Here is a 21,600-nt window from a genome sequence, read left to right as displayed (position 1 = left end):
GTGACTGGACTAAAAGAGATATGCTTGGGTAGACACTAACACCCGATTATGAATGCATTCACAAGTACAAAATAAACTATACACCCAATTTGACCGACACTTCTGCATACACCCTGTCCCCCAAACAAATACTGAATGAGATACGTATACATATATATACACATATATATATATATATATATATATTTATATATATATATATATATATATATATATATATAACCAGCAGATGTACCAGCCCTGCATCACATACATAGACACATGATGACAACAGCAGCAGAGTTAACACACACACACACACACACACACACACACACACACACACACAAACACACACACACAACATGGCACACCTTGAAACTCAATGAGTCATGACGCTCAGATAAAACCCTATCCTAGAAAAAAAAAAAATAAAAGATGTGCTTTGTCAGAAGCTGGCAGTCAATGATGCAGACCGCTAAACCTTTTGTTAATTCAAACAGCTTCAAAGACAACATGTGCAATGCATCAAAGCATGTGCACCTACAAAACAGAGCATACATGCAACGGCAGCTGCTGCAGCAATATCTAATGAAGAGTGATTCACTGAAAGACAGACAAACAGACAAATACATTCTGTTTAATTTGATAATAAACCCTTACTACCTCCACCACCCAGTTTATAAAATATGTTCTGTTTAAAGTTTGAATAAAAATGGGGGGGAGATAGTAAATAAAATACTTGAAACGTTCTTACCAATACACAAATAAAATGAGAGAAAGAGGGTGTATGTGTTTGGAGGCGGGTGGGGTCGTTGTGTGGTAAGAAGTATGATGCCCAACCACATGGTTCTGGGTTCAGTCCCATGACAACCAACATTTTTTCTTTAAGTGTGTTTGGAAGCTGAGTCAACAGAGAAGGTTTCCAACTAAATGAAATCTCTAAATGGTTTCAATGCACAAGCCTCTGATATCCAACTGGCTAAAAAGTGTCAGCCAGCAAAAAAAGTACCCAAGAATCATGACCTGGATGTGGCCTAGCCTCCTTAGAATGTAGGAAGTCAAAGGCTGAAACACTTGTCTGAGTCGGGGATTCTCCCCTGAAGATCTTCTGCTGATCAGCTCTCTTGAGAGTTTCCTACCACCAAGTCACAGTCAAGATTTGTCTCTTCCCCTCAGAATTGCTGGTCTTGAACACAGTAAAGGATGGATGACCCATTCAGTGGGAAATGTTATCTCGGTCACTTATATGTCAAAGAAACCAGCTAACATTCATTCAGTCATTCAGTTCTCATTGTGCCTTGTGGCACTTGTGGCAACAGCAAAATCATTTCACCTTCCTACACTGAAAGCATCCTTGACAACTTGTTCCACTGTTAACCCTCTCTGCTTTTAAGATCTTTTGTTATTGTTCTCCGCCAAGTTTCCTTTGGACAGCGACATCATCTTTTACCTTGTGGAACCCATGGCAAAGCAATCCTGACAACTGAGTTTGGTTTATAGCCATTTCCATCTCCTAAACCAGTACTGCCATATTATGTTGGCAGATAATCTTTACTCCATAGTGTTGGTCATGTTAAGAAAGCATTCTCTTTTTTTTTAAGACAGGAGTGAGTACATAATGGATTTGGTTTCATCCTTCAAGAGTTTGAATTTTAACTTTGCTGGGAATCAACTTTACCTTTTATCTCCTTAAGGAGGAATGGCGGTTGGTAAAATAAAGGCCAAGGAATACTGAAAATCAATCCTGTTGACTAGGATTGCTCTTTTTATTAACTGGCCCTATTGGTGTTAGGGAGGGCATCCAGCAGTAGAAGCTATTCAAAAATGGAGCCTGATATAGCCCCATAACTCACAAGTTCCTGTCAAACTGTCCAACCCATGCCAGCATGGAAAATGGTTATTAAATGATGACGATGACTGTAATAATTTCCTTTCCTCTAAACAATTATTTTTTAGCAATGACCAATAACGTAATTATTGTTACATTTCGGTAATTGAAAATAAATAAATAAATAAAGATAAAACTCTACTAATTTAGGTTTTTCTCAAAGCAAAATAACAGGACACAGAACCAGATAAAGAGACAGATAGACAGTGTGACACACACGCACACACACACGCACGCGCATGCACACACGCTGAGTTTTCCTTTTGTTTTTTTGTTAACCTACATCTTTGACAATAGTACTCTCTTTAAAAATACATCAGTGGGAGGGGGGGATGGAGAGTGACAAGAGGGTGGTGGTGGTCAATTAGTGGTGGTGGTGGTGGTGGTGGTGATGGCCCTACAAAGAAATGTGTTGTTAATGAAGTGGGAGAGACCAGAGTTGTGGCAGTGGCAATACTTAAGATAATTACTGACCTAAACACACAAACACACACACATACAGTGACACAGAAAGACACTCATACACAACCATACAGACAAGCACATGCAGACATACACACATGCACGAACTAACACACACCCACAAATAGCTTGTATTTCTCATATCTATTTTCTTCCCCACTCCCCACTCCCCACACTGTGCCACAAACAAGGCTGGGGAGGAGTTAGGGGGGTTATATTTGGAAATGTGAGATTTTATGGAGAAGCATTATTATATGCATGTGTGTGTGCGTGAGGATGGTCATGTGAGGGTGGTGTGTGTGTGTGTGTGTGAGGATGGGCATGTGAGGGTGGTGTGTGTGTGTGTGTGAGCATGCGCAAGTGTGCAAGTGCTTGAGTGTGTGCATGTGTAGGGTTTTTAAAAAAAATTTTCTTATGTCTGTTTTTGCATGCCAGCATGGGTTAGACTTATTAATGCAGATTTTCCACAACCAGCTGCTCTCCCACCACTCATTCAAATTACAAAACATATATAAATGTATAATTTTGCATTTTAAGTACCTGATATAGAAAATCATCTTGGAGGCGCAATGGCCCAGCGGTTAGGGCAGCAGACTCAAGATCATAGGATCGCGGTTTCGATTCCCAGACCAGGCGTTGTGAGTGTTTATTGAGCGAAAACACCTAAAGCTCCATGAGGCTCCGGCAGGGGATGGTGGCGAACCCTGCTGTACTCTTTCACCACAACTTTCTCTCACTCTTACTTCCTGTTTCTGCTGTGCCTGTAATTCAAAGGGTCAGCCTTGTCACACTGTGTCACGCTGAATATCCCGAGAACTATGTTAAGGGTACACGTGTCTGTGGAGTGCTCAGCCACTTGCACGTTAATTTCATGAGCAGGCTGTTCCATTGATCGGATCAACTGGAACCCTCGACGTCGTAAGTGACGGAGTGCCAACAACAACAACAATGGAAAATCATCAGGGTGTACCAAGAACAATAAGGATTACAAACACGTGTGTGATTATATATATATATATATATATATATATATATATATATATTAGTTTATGTTTATATTAATATTATCTCAGTTATTAAAACTTTCGATAATTTGAATACATGAATAGTTACCAGGGGTAGCAAAATGAAAGGGCCCTCATTTATTTCGAAACATATATGTGGGAATTAAAGGAACTTTCATCGACATGCGTTTTGCTCCATTTATTATTATCTATATATATATATATATATATATATATATATATATATATATATATATATATATATATGAATCATTTGTAAAGGTACATAAGTGACTCAAGAACTGTGAGTTTCATGCATACACATCTCTCAATCCAAGAGTCACACTTTACAGCCAATGAAAGCACACACACACACACACACACACACACATGTAAAGAAATAGAGAGAAACAAAGTAAGAGACCATAATTAGTAAAAAGAGTGTTGAAAGATATTTAGTCGCAACACTGCGTTGGTCAAGTGATTCTCTATAAGTTTCTCTGTTTCTGTTCAGTTTAACGGTTCCTTTACCAATAATAAAGTATTTGATCTAATTTCTAAAGACTACTTTGACTACCTGGAACACATGTTCCAAATCCTACAATTTATTGTCGGACAACAATGCTTTGTATTGACTAGTTTAAAAAAAAAATTTTTTTTAAGTAAACTTTATTCATTTGACTGAGACGAGGAATGAGTAAAGAATGATTGGATAGTGTGCCGATACATATTTCATCTCCATCTGGAACAATGAATAAGTGAACACACGGTGGATTTAGACACAATACACAGAGAAAGCAGTGAATCATAGGACAATATGAAGAATTGTCTAGCAACATACGAGCGTTACACTACTAAAATATGGAATTCTATGACTAATATAATTCTTTCTGATTTTGGCAGAAGGCCAGTAATTTCGAGAGGAGGGAGAACCCCAATGTTCAACTGCTACTTTATTTTCCCAACCCAGAAAAGCTGAAAGGTAAAGTTGACCTCAGCAGCATTTGAACTCAGAAAGCAAAGAACAGGAAAAAATGCCACAAAAAATTTTGTCCAGTGTGGGAATGATTCTGCTAGCTAGCCTCCTTAATATGACCCATGCTATACCAAGTTCAAACTTTGCTCTAGCCATTTGTTTAGTGTATGACATAAAGCATTCTATTCATCTCAGTCTACCTATTACCAATCTGAACATCATGGTTTTTCACAGGCTGAGGATATAATGAAACAGTCTGCTTCCCAACCAAATGGACAGCCATCACCTCCTCTTCCACCAGGTACACAGACTACAAAGTGACTATACTTTATAGAGAACACAACTTCTACCACCAGGTACCTGGTCTAACAAGAGACTAATACCTTTTGCATGGCATAACATGAGACTTGAGATGTAATATGAAGCCATGACTCTTCAGTTAAGAATCTGATACCCTATCCAGCAGACATTTTACAACAATGGCAAATCCTTAAAGCTCCAGGATTGGAGGTGGGGGGTTATTGTACACTAAACAGAAAACGTATTGTAATATTAGGGATATTATAGCAACTTGAGAGGGGGGGAACCCTAGACACACAAAGCTGGTTGTCACAGAAAGAATTGATGGTTTCACTTGAAATTAAAAGGGTGGTGGTGGTGGTGGTGAATCTCGTTAGACTCACCTACATACACACATGCACACTCACATGCACACACATGCACACAGACACACATACAATACTGACAGTCCAAATAGAAATTAAAATATCAATGCCTCCAAAGTAAACTTGATTCCAGCTGTGGAGAAGAGGTGGTGGTGGTGTAGTGGCAGGGATGGCAGTTGGAGTAGTGAGAGTAGTAATTATGGTAGTGGTGGTGGTAGTGTAACTATTCATTCCCTAACCACCCCACCCAACCGCACGAATCTACCCCAATTCAATTTCCGAACAACAATGTTTTTTTTTTCTTTTTTCAAGTTCATTCTTCCTTCCTTCCGTTCTCCCCACCCTGCACCCACTCCTACACACACTCAGCAAAGGATGCCAGACAAAGACCCCCCTTTTTACAGACAGAAACCCCTTTCATTAATGACTTAAAAGCAACTCGTCTTTCTTTAAACCAGGCATTTCAGGCATTGTCAATGAGATAAAAACAAAACAAAAAAGATTGCAAATAAAATAAAAGGAGAGAAATAAAAACCCTAACAAAAAAACAACAACAAATAAACAAAACACACACACAACTGATCTGAGGGTAAAAGATTTTGTAGGCGACAACAAAAATAAAAGAAAAACAAAGAAAAATCTCAGACTCGTTTTAAGCCATTTTTTGCAAAGCATGTAAAGTGGAACTGAATTACAGGCAATAACCAGCTCTCAGACTAAATACAGTAATTCTTACACAGTTTACAAGCTCCCAACTCTCACCCGGGTGTAGTTCTTACATGTATTTGGGGTGGGGTGAGTCAGCTCTGACCAATGAGTTCACCACATCCTTCATGAATGCTGACCATATCTCAAGCAAGTATGTCAGATAGCACAGACGCCATAGCCATAGTTCACTGTTGAGGTGTAGAGTTTATGTTGACAACAACACACAGCTATGTCTTAAACTATCCACCATGGCTGTGATACCGCCAACCCCTGTAAGGGGGGGGGATCACATATATGATGTCAGGGTTGAGGACATCCCATATGAATATGAAGAGTCAAGCAAAGAGATGTGGTGAGCTCTGAGTATGGAGATTGGTTGTTTCACAGAGCAACCAGCCTACAATAATGTCCACTTGCTCAAGGACATCTTAAAGCCTACCACTGGGAGCTTTAAGTGTGTAGGGTAACATCATCATCAACAACAACATTGTTTAACATCTGTTTTCTATGCTGGCATGGGTTGGACGGGTTGACAGGGACTGGCAAGCTACAGAGCTGCACCAGGCTCCAACTGTCTGTTTTGGCTTGGTTTCTATGGCTGGATGCCTTTCCAAATGCCAACCACTTTATAGAGTGTGGATTGGGTGCTTTTTATGTGGCACCAGCACAACTGCTTTTTATGTGGCACCTGTACTGGTGCTTTTTACAGAATTCTGTAACAGAAATGGTAGCTTGTGAAAAAGACAAAAACAAAATTGATGATAATGAAAAAAAGTTAAAGCTGAAGAAGTGAAAGAAGGCAAAATAGAAGAAAAGGTATAATAATGGCATCTGTGGAAACACTCACATATCGTGGAAAAGTTCTTTATATTCTGTATCCCCTTTATTATTGGTAATAAATAGGTCCAATTTCTCAAACATTTCTTTTTCCACCTGAAACAAGAACAACAAAATTAGAAAGAGGTTGACGTTTCATAGTTTTATGTCTCCAAAGTTAGAGAGGCTATCAAATAGGAGTACCTGAGCTCAGTTGTTGAAGTCTACAGGTGTTGATGATTTTAGTTTTCTTACTATAAAACACTGAATTCTCTCAGCTTTGGTTCACCAAGTAGAAGATGCACACCTATTCATGTCCCTTGATCATACTTTCACAACTTTTGATCCTATATCAGTCAAGGGGTCTTGTCTTGTAAGTACTTGCTGACCTCACTATTGCTGGTGTGACATGCAAAGCATGAAGTACACTCTGTAAAGTGGTTGGCATTAGGAAAGGGATCCAGCCAGAGAAACCATACCAAAACAGACATTGGGGTTCAGCACAGTCTTCTGGCTTGTCAGTTCATGTTGAACCATTCAACCCATGCCAGCATGGAAAAAGGAACGTTAAAGAATGATGATGATGATAGCCTAAGACAGCACAACATTTGTTATCCTTAAAAGATTCCATCCTTCCTGAACTTCACCAACACTCCTCTTAACATGCCTATGCACATTTCTTTATCATTCTTTTAATGTCCATTTTCCTGTCTCTTTCTGTTTTATTCTGCATATTGTTGGCGTACTTCTAAGCTTTCATTGCTGTCTTCTTTACTTGACTAATTATGGCAGCTTTCTGTCCTCTCATTTAACCTCTTCTGATGACGTGCAGTGCATCTGACCACTGTAATACAATGAGCTCTTTATTGTTATTATTAGTCTAAAGAGGAAGAAAGACAGGATTGATAGCCGTTTTCACAAGAGGATCCTCCTTCTACATTGAGGACAAACGGATGACTAAAACAAAAGGTTGATGGAGTTAAAATTCAGTTTTGTTTCTTAATTTCCATTTTTGGATAGTATTTAAAAGAAAAATATGGAGAGGTGAAGAGTAGCACAGAAACAGTTTCACTGAGAACAATGATTGAGAAAAGCTTCCCATAAGGGGCTTAGGGCAGGAAAAAGCAAGTGGTTCTTGTATGTTTTGAGAGTTAGGGAATATGTAATCAGAAAGATCAGAGAGTAATGACCAAAAGAGTACAACCACCAATATAAGTGGATAAAATGGGATTCTTCTGAAGGATCTCTGCAGTAAAATGATTTGAAAGGATGCAGAAATTGGAAATCATGGAGTTTCTCTAGGTTGAGCCACAACTTCCCTGCACTGTGAGATCACAACTCTGGAATGATGAACATGGGATTAAAATTAAGATGGATTCTTCAAGCCAAGCCAACCAGTCGGAGACTTAGGAGGTAGACCAGAGAATGAGATGGTTGGATGATATCCATAGTCCCAGGAGGTCATGCTGGGGAGTTCTACAGGAAAGCGTAATGATGGTTCCTTCTGAGAGGATTGTATGAAGGAGAGGGAGGGGGCCTAACAGCTCTACCCCTATGATCCACCCGTGAATAGTGGACAGAGAAGATGGAAGGAAGTTCAAAGAAACAGTGATCAGTAATTAACCCTTTCGTTACTGTATTTATTTTGAGATGTTCTGTTTCTTTCAATTACTTTAAATATAACAAAGAATTTAGTAAAATAACTTAGTTTTCATTCAGCTAGTGTTAGGAACATAAATTGTGACTAAGGTTTGGTGGAAGATTTTAATTCAAAACTTATGAAAACAAGACATTTGTACTCTGAGCCAGAGCTGGTTTCAGTTGGGTTGGTATCAAAAGGGTTAAGAATTGTTTCTCTATTTTATATTTTAACCCTTTTGTTACCATATTTCTGTTGAGATGTTGTGTGTTTCTTTCAATTAAATATAACAAAGAATTTAGTAAAATAGCTTAGTTATCATTCAGCTAGTGTTTAGGAACATAAATTGTGACTAAAGTTTGGTGGAAGATTTTTTAATTCAAAACTTAAGAAAACAAAACATTTGTACTCAGAGCCAGAACCGGTTTCAGCCGGGTTGGTATCAAAAGGGTTAAGAATTGTTTCTCTATTATATATTTTAACCCTTTTGTTACAATTTTTGTTGAGATTTTCTGTGTTTCTTTCAATTAATTTTAAATATAAAAAAGAATTTAGTAAAATAACTTAGTTACCATTAAGCTAGTGTTAGGAACATAAATTGTAACTAAGATTTGGTGGAAGATTTTAATTCAGAACTTTTAAAAACAAGACATTTGTACTACAGAGCCAGAGGTGGTTTCAGCCAGGTTGGTAACGAAACGGTTAAAGATGAAACTGCAGTGAAGATGTTGTCCAGCCATTATGGAAAACCTAGCAAGGAATCAAAGATCCCTTTTCCCATCATTTAGTTTGAGGGAAAAAAAACAGGGAGGGGGAAGTGGAAGGCACTACATAAGTATTATGTAGTTGTTACTTAGTTTCAAATTGTGAGCAAAATAAAACACAGGGGTACATGATGATGATGATGATGATGATGATGATGATGATAAGCAGCATTTACCTTCATAAAACTTTTGCTAAGTTTCATTTCACACTCCATCATATCAAATAAAATAGGCAAAGTTGCCTTGCGTAATTCCTTGTCTGGTACAAGAGTCACTTCCAGGAATGGTCCAACCAAATATGGAATGAAATGGAACTTATAGTCTTCTGCAATTGAAAATTTAATCAAATTGGTTAATTATAACATGCAGAAATACAGTACAAACCCTCACCTGTTTCCAAGTAAGGGAATATTTTCCCCTTGGCTGGAAAATGTTTTTATAGAAAGCTCAAAATGAATGACACTGCTTGTATGACAGTGGCACTCATTTACAGCTATTACATCAAGTCAAGGAAACACACACACACTCTTACAAACACATACACATGATGGGCTTCTTTCAGTTTCCTTCTATCACATCCACTCACAAGACTTTAATTGGCTCAAGGTTATAGTAGAAGACACTTGCTCAAGGTGCCATGCACTGGGATTGAAACTGGAAGCATGTAGTTGGGAGCAAGCTTCTTACCACACAGCCATGCCCGCACTATATATGGCAGAATCTGAAGAACAGCAACAATGAGAAGAACCTTCAATTCTCCAACTCATATCAAATTGGTCAGTTATCACTATACAACTCACAACATTGTCTTTTAAATATATTAAAAAAAATTATTTAAAAATTTGATTTAAAAAATTCTGAATGTCCTAAAACTTACCAAGGTCCTGCCAGAGTGTTTGAACTTGAAATCCAAGTAAAACTCGCATATCTTGGTACCTTAAAAAAAAACAAACAAACAAAAACAGTAAAGTGAAGAATGGTAAGAAATTTCAAATCTTTAATTTGCTTTATGTGATTCAGATGAGTTTGATAAACTAATCATCATCACCATCACTTAACGTCCGTTTTCCATGCTGGCATGGGTTGGACAGTTTGACTGGAGATAGCAAGGCCAAGGAGAGCGCCACACCAAGTCCCATTGTCAGTTTTAGCTTGGTTTCTATGGCTGGATGCCCTTCCTAATGCCAACCACTTTACAGAGTGTGCTGGGTGGTTTTTTATGTGGAACCCTCACCAGTGCGTTTTATATTGCACCAGCACTGGTGCTATTTATGTGGTACTAGTACCAACAGGGTTATCAAGTACCTTGCAAAAGAAAACAGCCTCAACTTGGAGTGAGGAGGAGTAGAACTGATGGGAGTGTGGATTTGTGCCACTCAAGAGATTTAAGGTACAGAGGGAACAGATATGGGTGTCTTGCTAAGGACAGACTAACTATAAGTTGAATTATGATGGAAGCTGCAGGCTGGAATTCATATGTGATGGTTGTAAAAGAGAATACTTAGGGGTATATCAAGCATGAAGGACCAAGTGGATAAACTTCTGGAAACCAAGTCGAGACATTGGTGGATTTAATTTCATCAATCATCATCATCCACTTCTCCATGATTGGAATTCATTGAGGCAAATTTTCTATGCTTTTCTTGTCTCCTGCGCCTGTTTCCAAGTAAAGTAATATTTTCCTGAGGCTTGACACATTTCTAGTGAAGACTGGAAATGAGGGGCTCAGCTTGTATGATGGGGACAATTATTTACAACTATCCTATGATGTTGAGACACACACACACAGCATCATCATCACCCTCATCATCATCGTTTTAATGTCTACTCTGCCATGTTTGTACAGGTCAAATGGAATTTGATGAAGCAGCTTTTCTATGGCTGGCATCCAGCCATAGAAAAATTCCTTCTATTCTGAATTCTTAAACCAGGAGAGGGTTAGCTTGAAAACCCTCTCCTGTTTTCAAGCTAAGTGGAGGAGGAAGGAAGAGAAGAGAAGAAAGGAAAAGAAGAAACTGTTGGTGGTGACAAAGAAGACCCTTTCCTCACCTTTCCTTTATCTTCTGACTTTTGGCTATTGAAAAATTCTCTAGTTGAAGACTTGGTTGAATTATAAAGCTAACAGCCAGGTGGAAGTAATTGTTCCAGAGCTGAAAATAGAAACAGAAATACATTGGAAATAAAAAAAAATTCCATCCATCCCCAATTCGGTTATTTTGAGTTCGTCTGTTGTGACAAAGGAATGGCAGAAAGATTGGGTTATCAAGCTCTCTGCTCACCAAAATCAGGAACTCCTACTGCTAGCACCTCCCTGTGCCATTGGGTAGACAAGGCACTGATTCTACAAGTACATGAAGGATCTAGTACAGTGGTTCCCAACCCTTTTATTTCAATGAGTCTTCCCACAGACCCTTTTTGATATGCTTATCCTTATGTATATTTATATATATGAAATTCTGAATTTAGTTCACGGACCCCCAGTACTACTTTTGCAGACCACCAGGTATCCATGGATCCCAGGTTGGGAACCACTGATCTACTAGAAAGATCACCTCTCAAAGATATTGAGATCAAATTTAAAGAAAGCATTTTTGGATTCAGCCCCAAGTCAGTCTAATCAAGTAGATTGCTACTCAAAGACATTCCAACTGTGACCATCCTGTCTTTCTCAGACACAATTTATCTTAGATTGCATTATCCAATATATCCTTCCTTCAAAAAAAAAAAAAAAAAAAACTCACAATAGAATACAGTTTGAGAAATATTTGACTGCTATTTCTAGCAGGTTGCTCCATAATATTGTAGCATAGGATTGCATAATTCAGCTCATAGCACTGTTTGACAGAAAACTGGAGTTTTAACAGAAGCTGAAAAAAAGCAACAGAAAATGTTTCACTAAACTTACTTGGTATTCAAAGTTGCTGTCCAGTAAGAAGTTGTCAGACAGAGCACGAGCAAAATAGTGAATTGAAGTCAATATGACACTGAAACGATAACAGAAAACATTAGATAAGTAATGACATTTACATTATTTACATTTGACGGATATTTGTCCTCATCTTGTTTGTTGTTAACACAACATTTTGGCTGATATACCCTCCAGCCTTCCCCAGGTGTCTTGGGGAAATTTCAAACCTGGGTTCTCATTCCTAAGGTATTTTTCAATGTTGCTATTATTATTATTATTATTATTCAGGTCACTGCCTGGAATCAAACTCAGAATCTTGGGGTTAGTAGCCCGCGCTCTTAACCAATACGCCATATACCCACAGGCATATGATGTAGTCGTTAAGAGTGTGGGATACTAACCCCAAGATTCCGAGTTCGATTCCAGGCAGCGACCTGAATAATAATGATGATAATAATAATATTAACAACAACAATAACGACACCAAAAAATACCTTAGGAATGAGAACCCAGGTTCAAAACTTCCCCAAGACACCTGATGAAGGCTAAAGGGTATATCAGCTGAAACGTATTAGCAACAAACATGATGAGGACAAATATCCGTCAAATGTAAATAATGTAAATAATGAACATAATTCCTCATCTCTTAAGTATAGAACTGTATTGCTAATTGGTCACACAGCTATCCTCATCCATCCATGCCACATGACCATACCAGCGCAATCATCTCTCTTGCACACTACAACTGATACTTCTTAGGTCTAACTTTTCTCTCAAGGTACTTACACTCTATCGAGTATGCACACTGACATTACACATCCATCAGAGCATACTGGCTTCGTTTCTTGCAAATAATAATAACAATAATCTGTCATATCTATATGACAGACAGTACACTCAAAATGTCTATAACAAAGGCTTGAACAGATCAAGTTTTTAGTACAACAAGGACCATACAATTCACTGATAACAAAAATCAGATTCTTCTAATATCACAATAATAATAATGAGAAATTCAAAACAAAATTCTTACTTGTTCATAACCATTCGCATGACAGACCAATCACAGGGGAAAGTGTCAAAATTGATTAAATTATGAAATGTAACTAAGACCATGTTTAGAAATTCCTGAAAAACAAAAAAAGTAAAAATGTAATTCCTATAAAACAAAGAAATAATTGTGATTTACAACTTTTATATATATAACCCTTTAGCATTCAGGTAACTTTGCCAAATGTAATGCTTATTTATTCATATTGCTCTGAATTAATCATGCATTATCTCATGGCTTTGAGATTTCGATGATGTGATTGTATATTTTTAGAAGGACATGTGACAGGTCAGATCTGGCCAGTTTGAACACAGAACAGGTAGAATAATCTTATTCTCTCTCTTTGTATTTCCTTGTGTTCCTTTCTGTTGAAGAGCGTAGGCTCGAAACGTAAAAGACTTTCTCACCTTCCTGAGCATCAAACTAATACACACCTGTCTTCATTTTTTGTTTTTCTGTAAATTTCAACTAGAATATTCTGGTTAGATAATGGCCAGTTTCAATGCTAAAGAGTTAATCAAAGTTCAGGGTTCACTTGGGTACCACATTGAGTACTTGATAAATAAACACCTTGAAGAACATGCAAAAATAAGCTGGAAACTTGACTCTTTTGAAAAAAAAAATCTCCTCAAGCCCACCCTTAGTTCTATGAGATAAATTTCCTGTTTTAAAGGGATCTAAATTAAAACCTTCCATCAAAATTCCATGTTAATTTATATTCCAAATACCTGATTATTAATGACAAAGCAATTTTACTAAATTCTTCATTACTTTCAAAAATTAATTGAATCAAAGGTGATGTGCATTTGGTCAGAAATATGGTAATAAAAGGGTTAATCAGTTGAAAGACATATTCCTTAGTGGAAAGTCTAACCCTTTTGGTTCCAACCCACCTGAGACTGCCTCATCGTGTATGTGTGTATACACACACACACACACACAGACACACAAAATGGGCTTCTTTCAGTTTCCATTTACCAAAATTACTCACACAGCTCTGGTTAGCCCAAGGCTATAATAGAAGACACTTGCCCAAGTTGCTACACAGTGGAACTGAACCTGCAACTATGTGGTTGGGAAGCAAACTTCTTACCACACAGCCACACCTGTGCCTACACATATTGTAACAGAAAGTGTACGAAAACGTGTGTAATTATAATTTCTATATAATATATACAATAAGGATTTGAAAAATATAAGAGATACTGACCCTTAGAGGAATCCCTTGAGCATAAGCTTGAAATAAGGCAGTATAGTGATCATCATCCATGATTCTCAACATTTCAACAAAACAGCTAACAACAGCACCCTAACAAAAAAAAAAAACAAAAGACAAAAGCTTAAATGAAATGAAAAATCTGCAAGAAGCAAAGAAAACAAAGGGTAGCTGTGTAAATCCAAAATAAAATCTCCTTTGAAACTGTAGTCAGTGGTTTGGAAGTCACACTTTGGATGTGGTCCAAGCAGTATGGTGTGTCACATGGATAATTACAAGAGAGTAAAAGTGCAGAACATGGTGTTGTGTACAACAATAATACCTGGCAGCAAATAACCAGACAGGTAATCAATATCTGATGATTTTGTTCAAAAACTGACATGAGTATGTAGCTGATTTGAAACCGGATCACTGGATAGCCAAGTAAACATCACGGCTAAGCCACTGTTGTTTCACATGATAGGCCAATTAAACCAACCAACCAGTGTCAAGCCAAATCCACATGATTCAACTTTTTAGAACTTTCTCATTGTGAAAGTAGGATTTGTGGGGGAAACTCAGGAATGTTGAGACAGTCATTTGATGCGTCTCCATTCTCATGGCTGTTTAGAAGACACAGATTTTGCCATCAATGAATAGGCCAGATACAGATTGCTATATACCAGTTAAATTGTCATAGATCCTGGCAGTATGGCTCTCCCCCACCCCACCATGTGAGTCAATGTCCTTGTTTTTCATTCAAAGACCAACACAGAAATCATTGTGTGCGGTAAATAAAGCTTCAGTTAATTGTTCCCAAGTGTTGTTAATTATTTTTACATGCAGTCCTAGAAAGACGTTTTCCACCAACATCAAGTACCAAACAACACCTCTTGACAAGCACTTCAATGCTATGTCTGCCAGTTTTGTTGGATAACAGGCATTTAGTATACTTCTGCTATCACCTCCCAATTATATGGATGGGGCGTTGATATGTGTGAAAAATATTTTCCTAGAATTACATTTCCAAAGTCAAGATGTGTCTTCCATGACACAAAATATGGTATTTACGTCTAGTTTTCTTACCAAAGTTCATAGATTTCAGACGAATCAGGGTATATTAATTCAAAGAAATTTATTTAAAGAGACAACACACAATTAATCCATTTTACCCCTAAAATATTACAGGTAGTAATGCCAGAGAAATTGTGGTAATGTCAAAGAAATCAAAGAATCGTTGTTGTTTAACCCAAATCGAATGGACTTAAAGCATGCAAATTATGACCATTTTGTCTTTTTTCTTTTTAAAGGCAGTCTGACTACAAATGAATAAACCAATAGTTCCCAACTTGTGGCCCATGGACCCCTGGTAGTCTGAAAAGGTAGTACTGGAGGTCAGTGGGAAAACTTATCAAAATAAAATGGATTCTCAGTAGTAAAAAAGTTGGGAACAGCTGGAATAAAGCTTTCAAATGAAACTTTATCCAAAACAACCAGCTGTGGTTCATCAAATATGTGCTTAGTGTTGACGTTATGAACTTCAAAAGCTGAGTAGATTAAGAAGGAAGACCACCACTTCACATTTACAAAAGAAGAGATTGTTATAATAATACTCACGGAAATATCATAAACATCAATAGCTCTTAACACTACTTGAAAAATTGCAGTTATAACAATACGGATCTCTTCAGACACAGAGTCAGGATCTTTCTGAAATGGAATAAACCAAGAAGACAATTAAAACAATTAAAAACAAGAATTAAATTAAGAAATTAATTGAAATTACTGAAGTCATAAAAAAAGAAGTCTGACAGAAAAAGGGTCAAACAAATGAAAAATGTTTAGAGGGAATAACATTGAAGGAGATTTTTTAGAGAAGGAGAGGACTGAAAACTAGAACGGTTCCAATCAAGGTTTGTGTGTGTGTGTGTGTGTGTGTGTGTGTGTGTGTGTGTGTCTATATTTTAATAAGAAAGCTGCTTATTAGTTGTATGGAATTTCTAATAAAAGAATGCAATTATTAAAATCAACACTGTCTAGAAAATTCTTATAATTCCAATTAATTTTTTTATCAAAACATAATTTTCAAAATTCTTTTATTATTGAAGATTTCAAGAATATGTTAATTAGGAAACAAATTTTATTCGTTGTGACAAAGGCTTATCTTTTAATGTCTTACACTTGCATCTCTTTTCTTCTACTGTTTCCTTGTAAGCAGTCTCTCTTGCCCTTTCTCTCTTTCCATACCTTTGTATACTGCCTCTACTTCTATTAATCTTTCTTTATTACATTTTCTTCTCTACTCTTTTCTGCATCTTAGAGACAATACGAGAAGGATTTAAAAGAATAACCGTACAGCATCTCTGTTGCGATGGTTAACAAGGGGAGCATTCAGATCTTAAGTAAAGGAGTCCATTTGGAAAATATACTGTAGTCTTTGCCCAACGCTTGTACAAGCAGCAAGAAGCCAGCAGCTTGCTCTAGGAAGGATAGGAGTATGAAGAGGGCATGTCCCAGGACCCAGAGGCAGTTCCAGGAAGGAATAACTGTTAATGATTGGGAATTGGATAATAACAACAACAACTAAATTAAACTCAAGCAAAATAAACACCAAATACAGGTTCTAATGAAAATCTCAAGCTGACATCCAGATTCATCTAAATTTTATAATTTTAACATTATAGGCATGAGAAAATGGATTTCAGAAACAACTCTTTTTTTAAAATCCTTTTGTTAGCATATTTCTGCATTTGTTTCAATTGATTTTCAAAATAATAAAGAATTTAGTAAAATAACTGCCATTATTAATCCTCTCAGACCTGGGCCCCTATGTCTAACTTTTCCCTCCAGTTGGGCCCCTGAACAAAATAAAATAAATAATTGCAGACACAGCTCAAGAGTAACCATTGCAGGAAAACTTAAATGGACAGAATCACAAAACAATTCAGGAGAATAACAATGATAGGCCTATCCTCTCAACTACTTTATTTCTTTAAGCAGATCACTACTCTCCTCATCTCATCCACCAATTTGATTGCCTGCATCACTGCTGGTGTAAGAGTAAACTCATTGTCCAATGAACAAATATCATTAATAATTTCCTCAATTGCAAAAGAGTCAAGGCCTTCTTCATTTGCAAGATGAAGTGCTCGCTTCACAAACTTGTTTCATTGCAAAATCCATTTTCACTGTGATTGAAATCAAAAGTTAGCAACACCTATTGTGGACATTATTTACATTTGACGGATATTTATCTTCATTTTGTTTGTTGTTAACACAACATTTCGGCTGATACACCCTCCAGCCTTCATTAGGTGTCTTGGGGAAACTTCCAAACTGGGTTCTCATTCCTAAGGTATTTTTCGATGTTGCTGTTATTATTATTATTATTATTCAGGTCACTGCCCGGAATCAAACTTGGAATCTTGGGGTTAGTAGCCTACGCTCTTAACCACTATGCCATATGCCCAAGATTCCAAGTTCGATTCCAAGCAGTGACCTGAATAATAATAATAATAATAATAATAATGATAATAATAATAATAATAACAATAACAACATCAAAAAATACCTTAGGAATGAGAATCCAGTTTCGAAATTTCCCCAAGACACTTGATGAAGGCTGGAGGGTATATCAGCAGAAATGTTGTTAACAACAAACAAGATGAGGACAAATATCAGAAGTTTTATACGGGTGTAGCTGTGTGGTTAAGAAGTGAACTTTATAACCACATAGCTACAGGTTCAGTCCTACTACACAGCAGCTTGGACAAGCGACCTCTATTATAGCCTCAGACTGACCAAAGCCTCCTGAGTGGATTTGGTAGATGGAAATTGTATGGAAGCTCATCATATGTGTGTGTGTGTGTGTGTGTGTGTGTGTGTGTGTGTGTGTGTGTGTGTGTGTGTGTGTGTGTGTGTGTGTGTGAGAGAGAGAGCATGCATTTTTGTGTTTGCCCAGCCAACACCTCTTGACAACAGTGTTTGTTTACATCCCAATAAATATAAGTGGTTTGACAAAAATATAAAATATGTACAAGACTTAAAAAAAGGTACTGGGGATGACATTTGTTTGACAAGGCAGTGCTCCAGCATGGTCACAGGGCAGTGACTGGAACAAACAAAAGAGTAAAAATTGATCAAGCAATGTCCTCCATGCAGAGTTTTCTTTTTTCATTTCAAGAGATGAGCATTGAGGTTTTGTCTCTAAATGTGTTACACAACATGGAACAAATAAACAACAACAAAAAAAAGGATATAAAAATAAAGGATACTTACTAATTTTAGTGAATGGAGGAAGCAAAGGATATCACCTAAAATGGTTGTAGCCAGGGAATATAATTGCTTCGCAATGAAACAGCGTTTGATTTGAGACATACAGAGAGGCAGCAGCATCATTCGAGAATCTAAGGAGAATAATAATAATAATAATAATAATAATATTAATAATAATAATAGGAATGATAGCAAAAAGGGCTGATTGCTACCTAGCTCAGATAGCAGGAAACCCCAAAATGGCAGAAATTCAAAGAATAGTGCTCATGGGAACTGCCCATATCCTAAGTCAAATACTTTCTATGTAATCTCAAATTATAAAACAAACACATAATTTTCTTACGGTTTCTTAAACGTTCTCTAGAAGAACACTATGTACAAAACCAATGATGATGATGATGGTACTTACCTCTATCAGTGACTAGTTCACTTTTGAGAGTTTCGTGAAGGAACTCTAATTTCTTGCTAAACAGGGACTCTGAGAGCTCTTTCGGCATAAAATTGATGATATTGACAACATATATTGTCACATCTTTCTTACTCAGCAGTTTTAACAGGGAATTATAAGTGTTGGGGATGTTGCTCAGCAGTAAGATCTGAAACAGACAGGAAAAAACAAAAAGAAAAACAATTACTCTCTTGGAAATTCTTATAAGACAATGTGTGTGTGTGTGTGTGTGTGTGTGTGTATTGTGGCAGGTGTGTGTGTCTCTATCTCTCTCTCTCTCTCTCTCTCTGTGTGTATATATATATATATATATATATATATATATATATACACACGCACACATACATATATACATACAAAGCGGGGTGCAAAAGTAGATATACAGTACATATCACATCAATGTTATAATACTTAATTCATTAAAATCATTAGCACATTAATTTACTTAGCCTCGTTTTTTTTTATATTTTCAATATCATTAATCATAATAAAATGTTTTGCAAACAACTTGCACATGCAAGTGCTGCCAGTCGAGAACTCCACTTACCGTAAGCCAGCAAGTGTATGGGGTCATCAGGAGAGAATGCGCACCTGTCTGGCCCTCATGCCAGTGGCACATAAAAGCACCCACTACACTCTTGGAGTGGTTGGCGTTAAGAAGGGCATCCAGCTGTATAAACTCTGCCAGATCAGATTGGAGCCTGGTGCAGCTATCTGGTTCGCCAGTCCTCAGTCAAATCATCCAACCCATGCTAGCATGGAAAGCGGACGTTAAACAATGATGATGATGAATAAAAGTATATATCTATATGTAAAGGTGTGTAGCTAAATGGCTTTATATAGTTAGAATATTAATATCAGAGTTCCTTTCGAGTGCTGGACCTCATGGAGGCAATGACCAAGACCTTTGGCATTATGTTGTGCTTGAAAAGAAGACCCATCAAGCCAACAAAAATCACAGTTGTGGCAGATGCTGGTGTCACACAAATGGCACTCATGCCAGTGGCATGTAAAAGCACCCATTACACTCTAAGAGTGGTTGGCATTAGGAAGGGCATTCCAGCCATAGAAAACCATACCAAATCAGACTGAATCCTGGTGCAGCCTTCCAGTGTGCCAGCCCAGTCAAACTGTCCAACCCATGCCAGCATGGACAACGAATGTTAAATGATGAAGTATTACTATATGTGCACAATCAATGAATGAGAAATTTGATATAAATAAAACGTTGATATTACCTGACAACTTGACAAGTTATCTTGATTTAACGATACAAGGTACCCCATTTTTTCGAAAACTAAATATATGAGTTGAGGGAAGTCATCAGATCTTTCAACAGTGTATGCTCTGAAATAAAAGAAAGGCATTTCGTTTTTAAACAATGCATACATTTACTGTCAACATGAAACAATATTCCATACACTAAGTCATACAGTAATAAATATCAAATGTTACCAACAATCAATGTACAAACATCTTGATACACAATATGTATGTATTATCCTCATCAGGTTATTTTAACATACCGAACTACTTGGTAAAATTATTAATTAATTAATTTTACCCTTTATTATTATTGAAAATATATATATATATATACCCCTACCTCTACCCCACCCTCAGCCTAACCCACACTCGACCCATGCCTTCCCCACCTCCCAACACCCTCACATCACATCACACCAATACCCTTGCATCACATCACACCAATACCCTTGCATCACACCACGCACACACTACAACTGACCAACTCCTTTCTCCCTTCCCCATTTTCACACTACATACGTCAAGATCACCAGCATTCTATCTCCCACACACACAGCCCCTCGTTCTTCGATCACCATTTGTTATCTCCCCCTTTTCTTAGCTCTCCTGAAAAAAGAATTTCTAACTTCCGGTCAGCCATTATTATGATTGACCGTTGACTGAACACTATTCAATTTTTTTTCTCCGTGTTTTTCTCCTTGTCTCCGTATTCTTTCTGTTGAAGAGCGTAGCTCGAAACGTCAAAGACTTTCCGTATTCCCGAGCGTCATACTAATACATCCTTTTGTTATTTACACCACCTGTCCTCGTCTGTTGTTGTTTTTTCATACATTCTCCCATATATATATATATATATATATATATCTATCTATCAAGAGTGGTAACTCTCTTGGTATCTGGGAGAGAGAAGAACTAAAGAATTCAAAATGCATTCACCAGTAGAAAAGAGGGCACTCTGAGCTGACTATAGTGTCCAAACCCATTTTATCTCAAACAAGACTTTTCTCTCAACAGAAAACTGCAGGAAAAAATCTGTACGAGTTCAAATTTGTTGCAAACATATTTTGAATCGGTCTAACCTTTGCAGATTTTCCATCACTGCTTCATGCAACTACCCAACACTCCCACCCTATCCCAATAAATAAAGATACACAGACACACAAATTTGGTAGAACCAATAGGAGAAATAGAACTCAATATTTGACTTTTTTTTTATTTTTCATTGAATAAGACAGACTCAAATAGACAGACATAGAGACAGACAGACAGACAAAGACAAACATACGATTTTAGGTCATGCATGTGAATTTCCTAATTTCCCATAATTAGAGATATCTGTTCAAATCAGTTATTTCAACAAATATATCTAATTGACTCCAATGTCTACTTTGACATAGTTTCTACAGCTGGATGCCCTTCCTAATGCCAACCACTCCGAGAGTGCTTTTTACGTGGCACCAGCACTAGTGAGGTCACTGAGTAACTCACATTACAAGAACCATTGGAAGAATGGGGTGGCAATATCGAAGAAGGTGGCTTTGTACCATGTGACG

At 37.3% G+C, this 21,600-nt stretch overlaps 1 protein-coding gene across 1 annotated transcript in view; it reads right to left on the bottom strand.

Annotated features, from left to right (window-relative positions):
* LOC106870442 (dedicator of cytokinesis protein 3) overlaps positions 1-21,600 on the bottom strand; it is a 272,055-nt gene that overhangs the window by 80,206 nt on the left and 170,249 nt on the right. The window contains 11 exon segments of the mRNA XM_089354408.1: positions 6,533-6,618; positions 9,081-9,229; positions 9,782-9,840; positions 10,954-11,054; positions 11,810-11,888; positions 12,846-12,940; positions 14,074-14,172; positions 15,676-15,768; positions 18,337-18,464; positions 18,743-18,929; positions 20,020-20,128. Of these exon segments, the coding sequence (XP_089210534.1) occupies positions 6,533-6,618; positions 9,081-9,229; positions 9,782-9,840; positions 10,954-11,054; positions 11,810-11,888; positions 12,846-12,940; positions 14,074-14,172; positions 15,676-15,768; positions 18,337-18,464; positions 18,743-18,929; positions 20,020-20,128 (1,185 nt within the window).

This window comes from Octopus bimaculoides, chromosome 6, assembly GCF_046866305.1.
Source record: "Octopus bimaculoides isolate indiv1 chromosome 6, ASM4686630v1, whole genome shotgun sequence".
In the NCBI taxonomy this organism is placed as follows: Eukaryota; Metazoa; Mollusca; class Cephalopoda; order Octopoda; family Octopodidae; genus Octopus; species Octopus bimaculoides.
The sequence above is the reverse complement of the archived record's forward strand: the minus strand, read 5'-3'. Positions and strand labels throughout refer to the sequence as shown.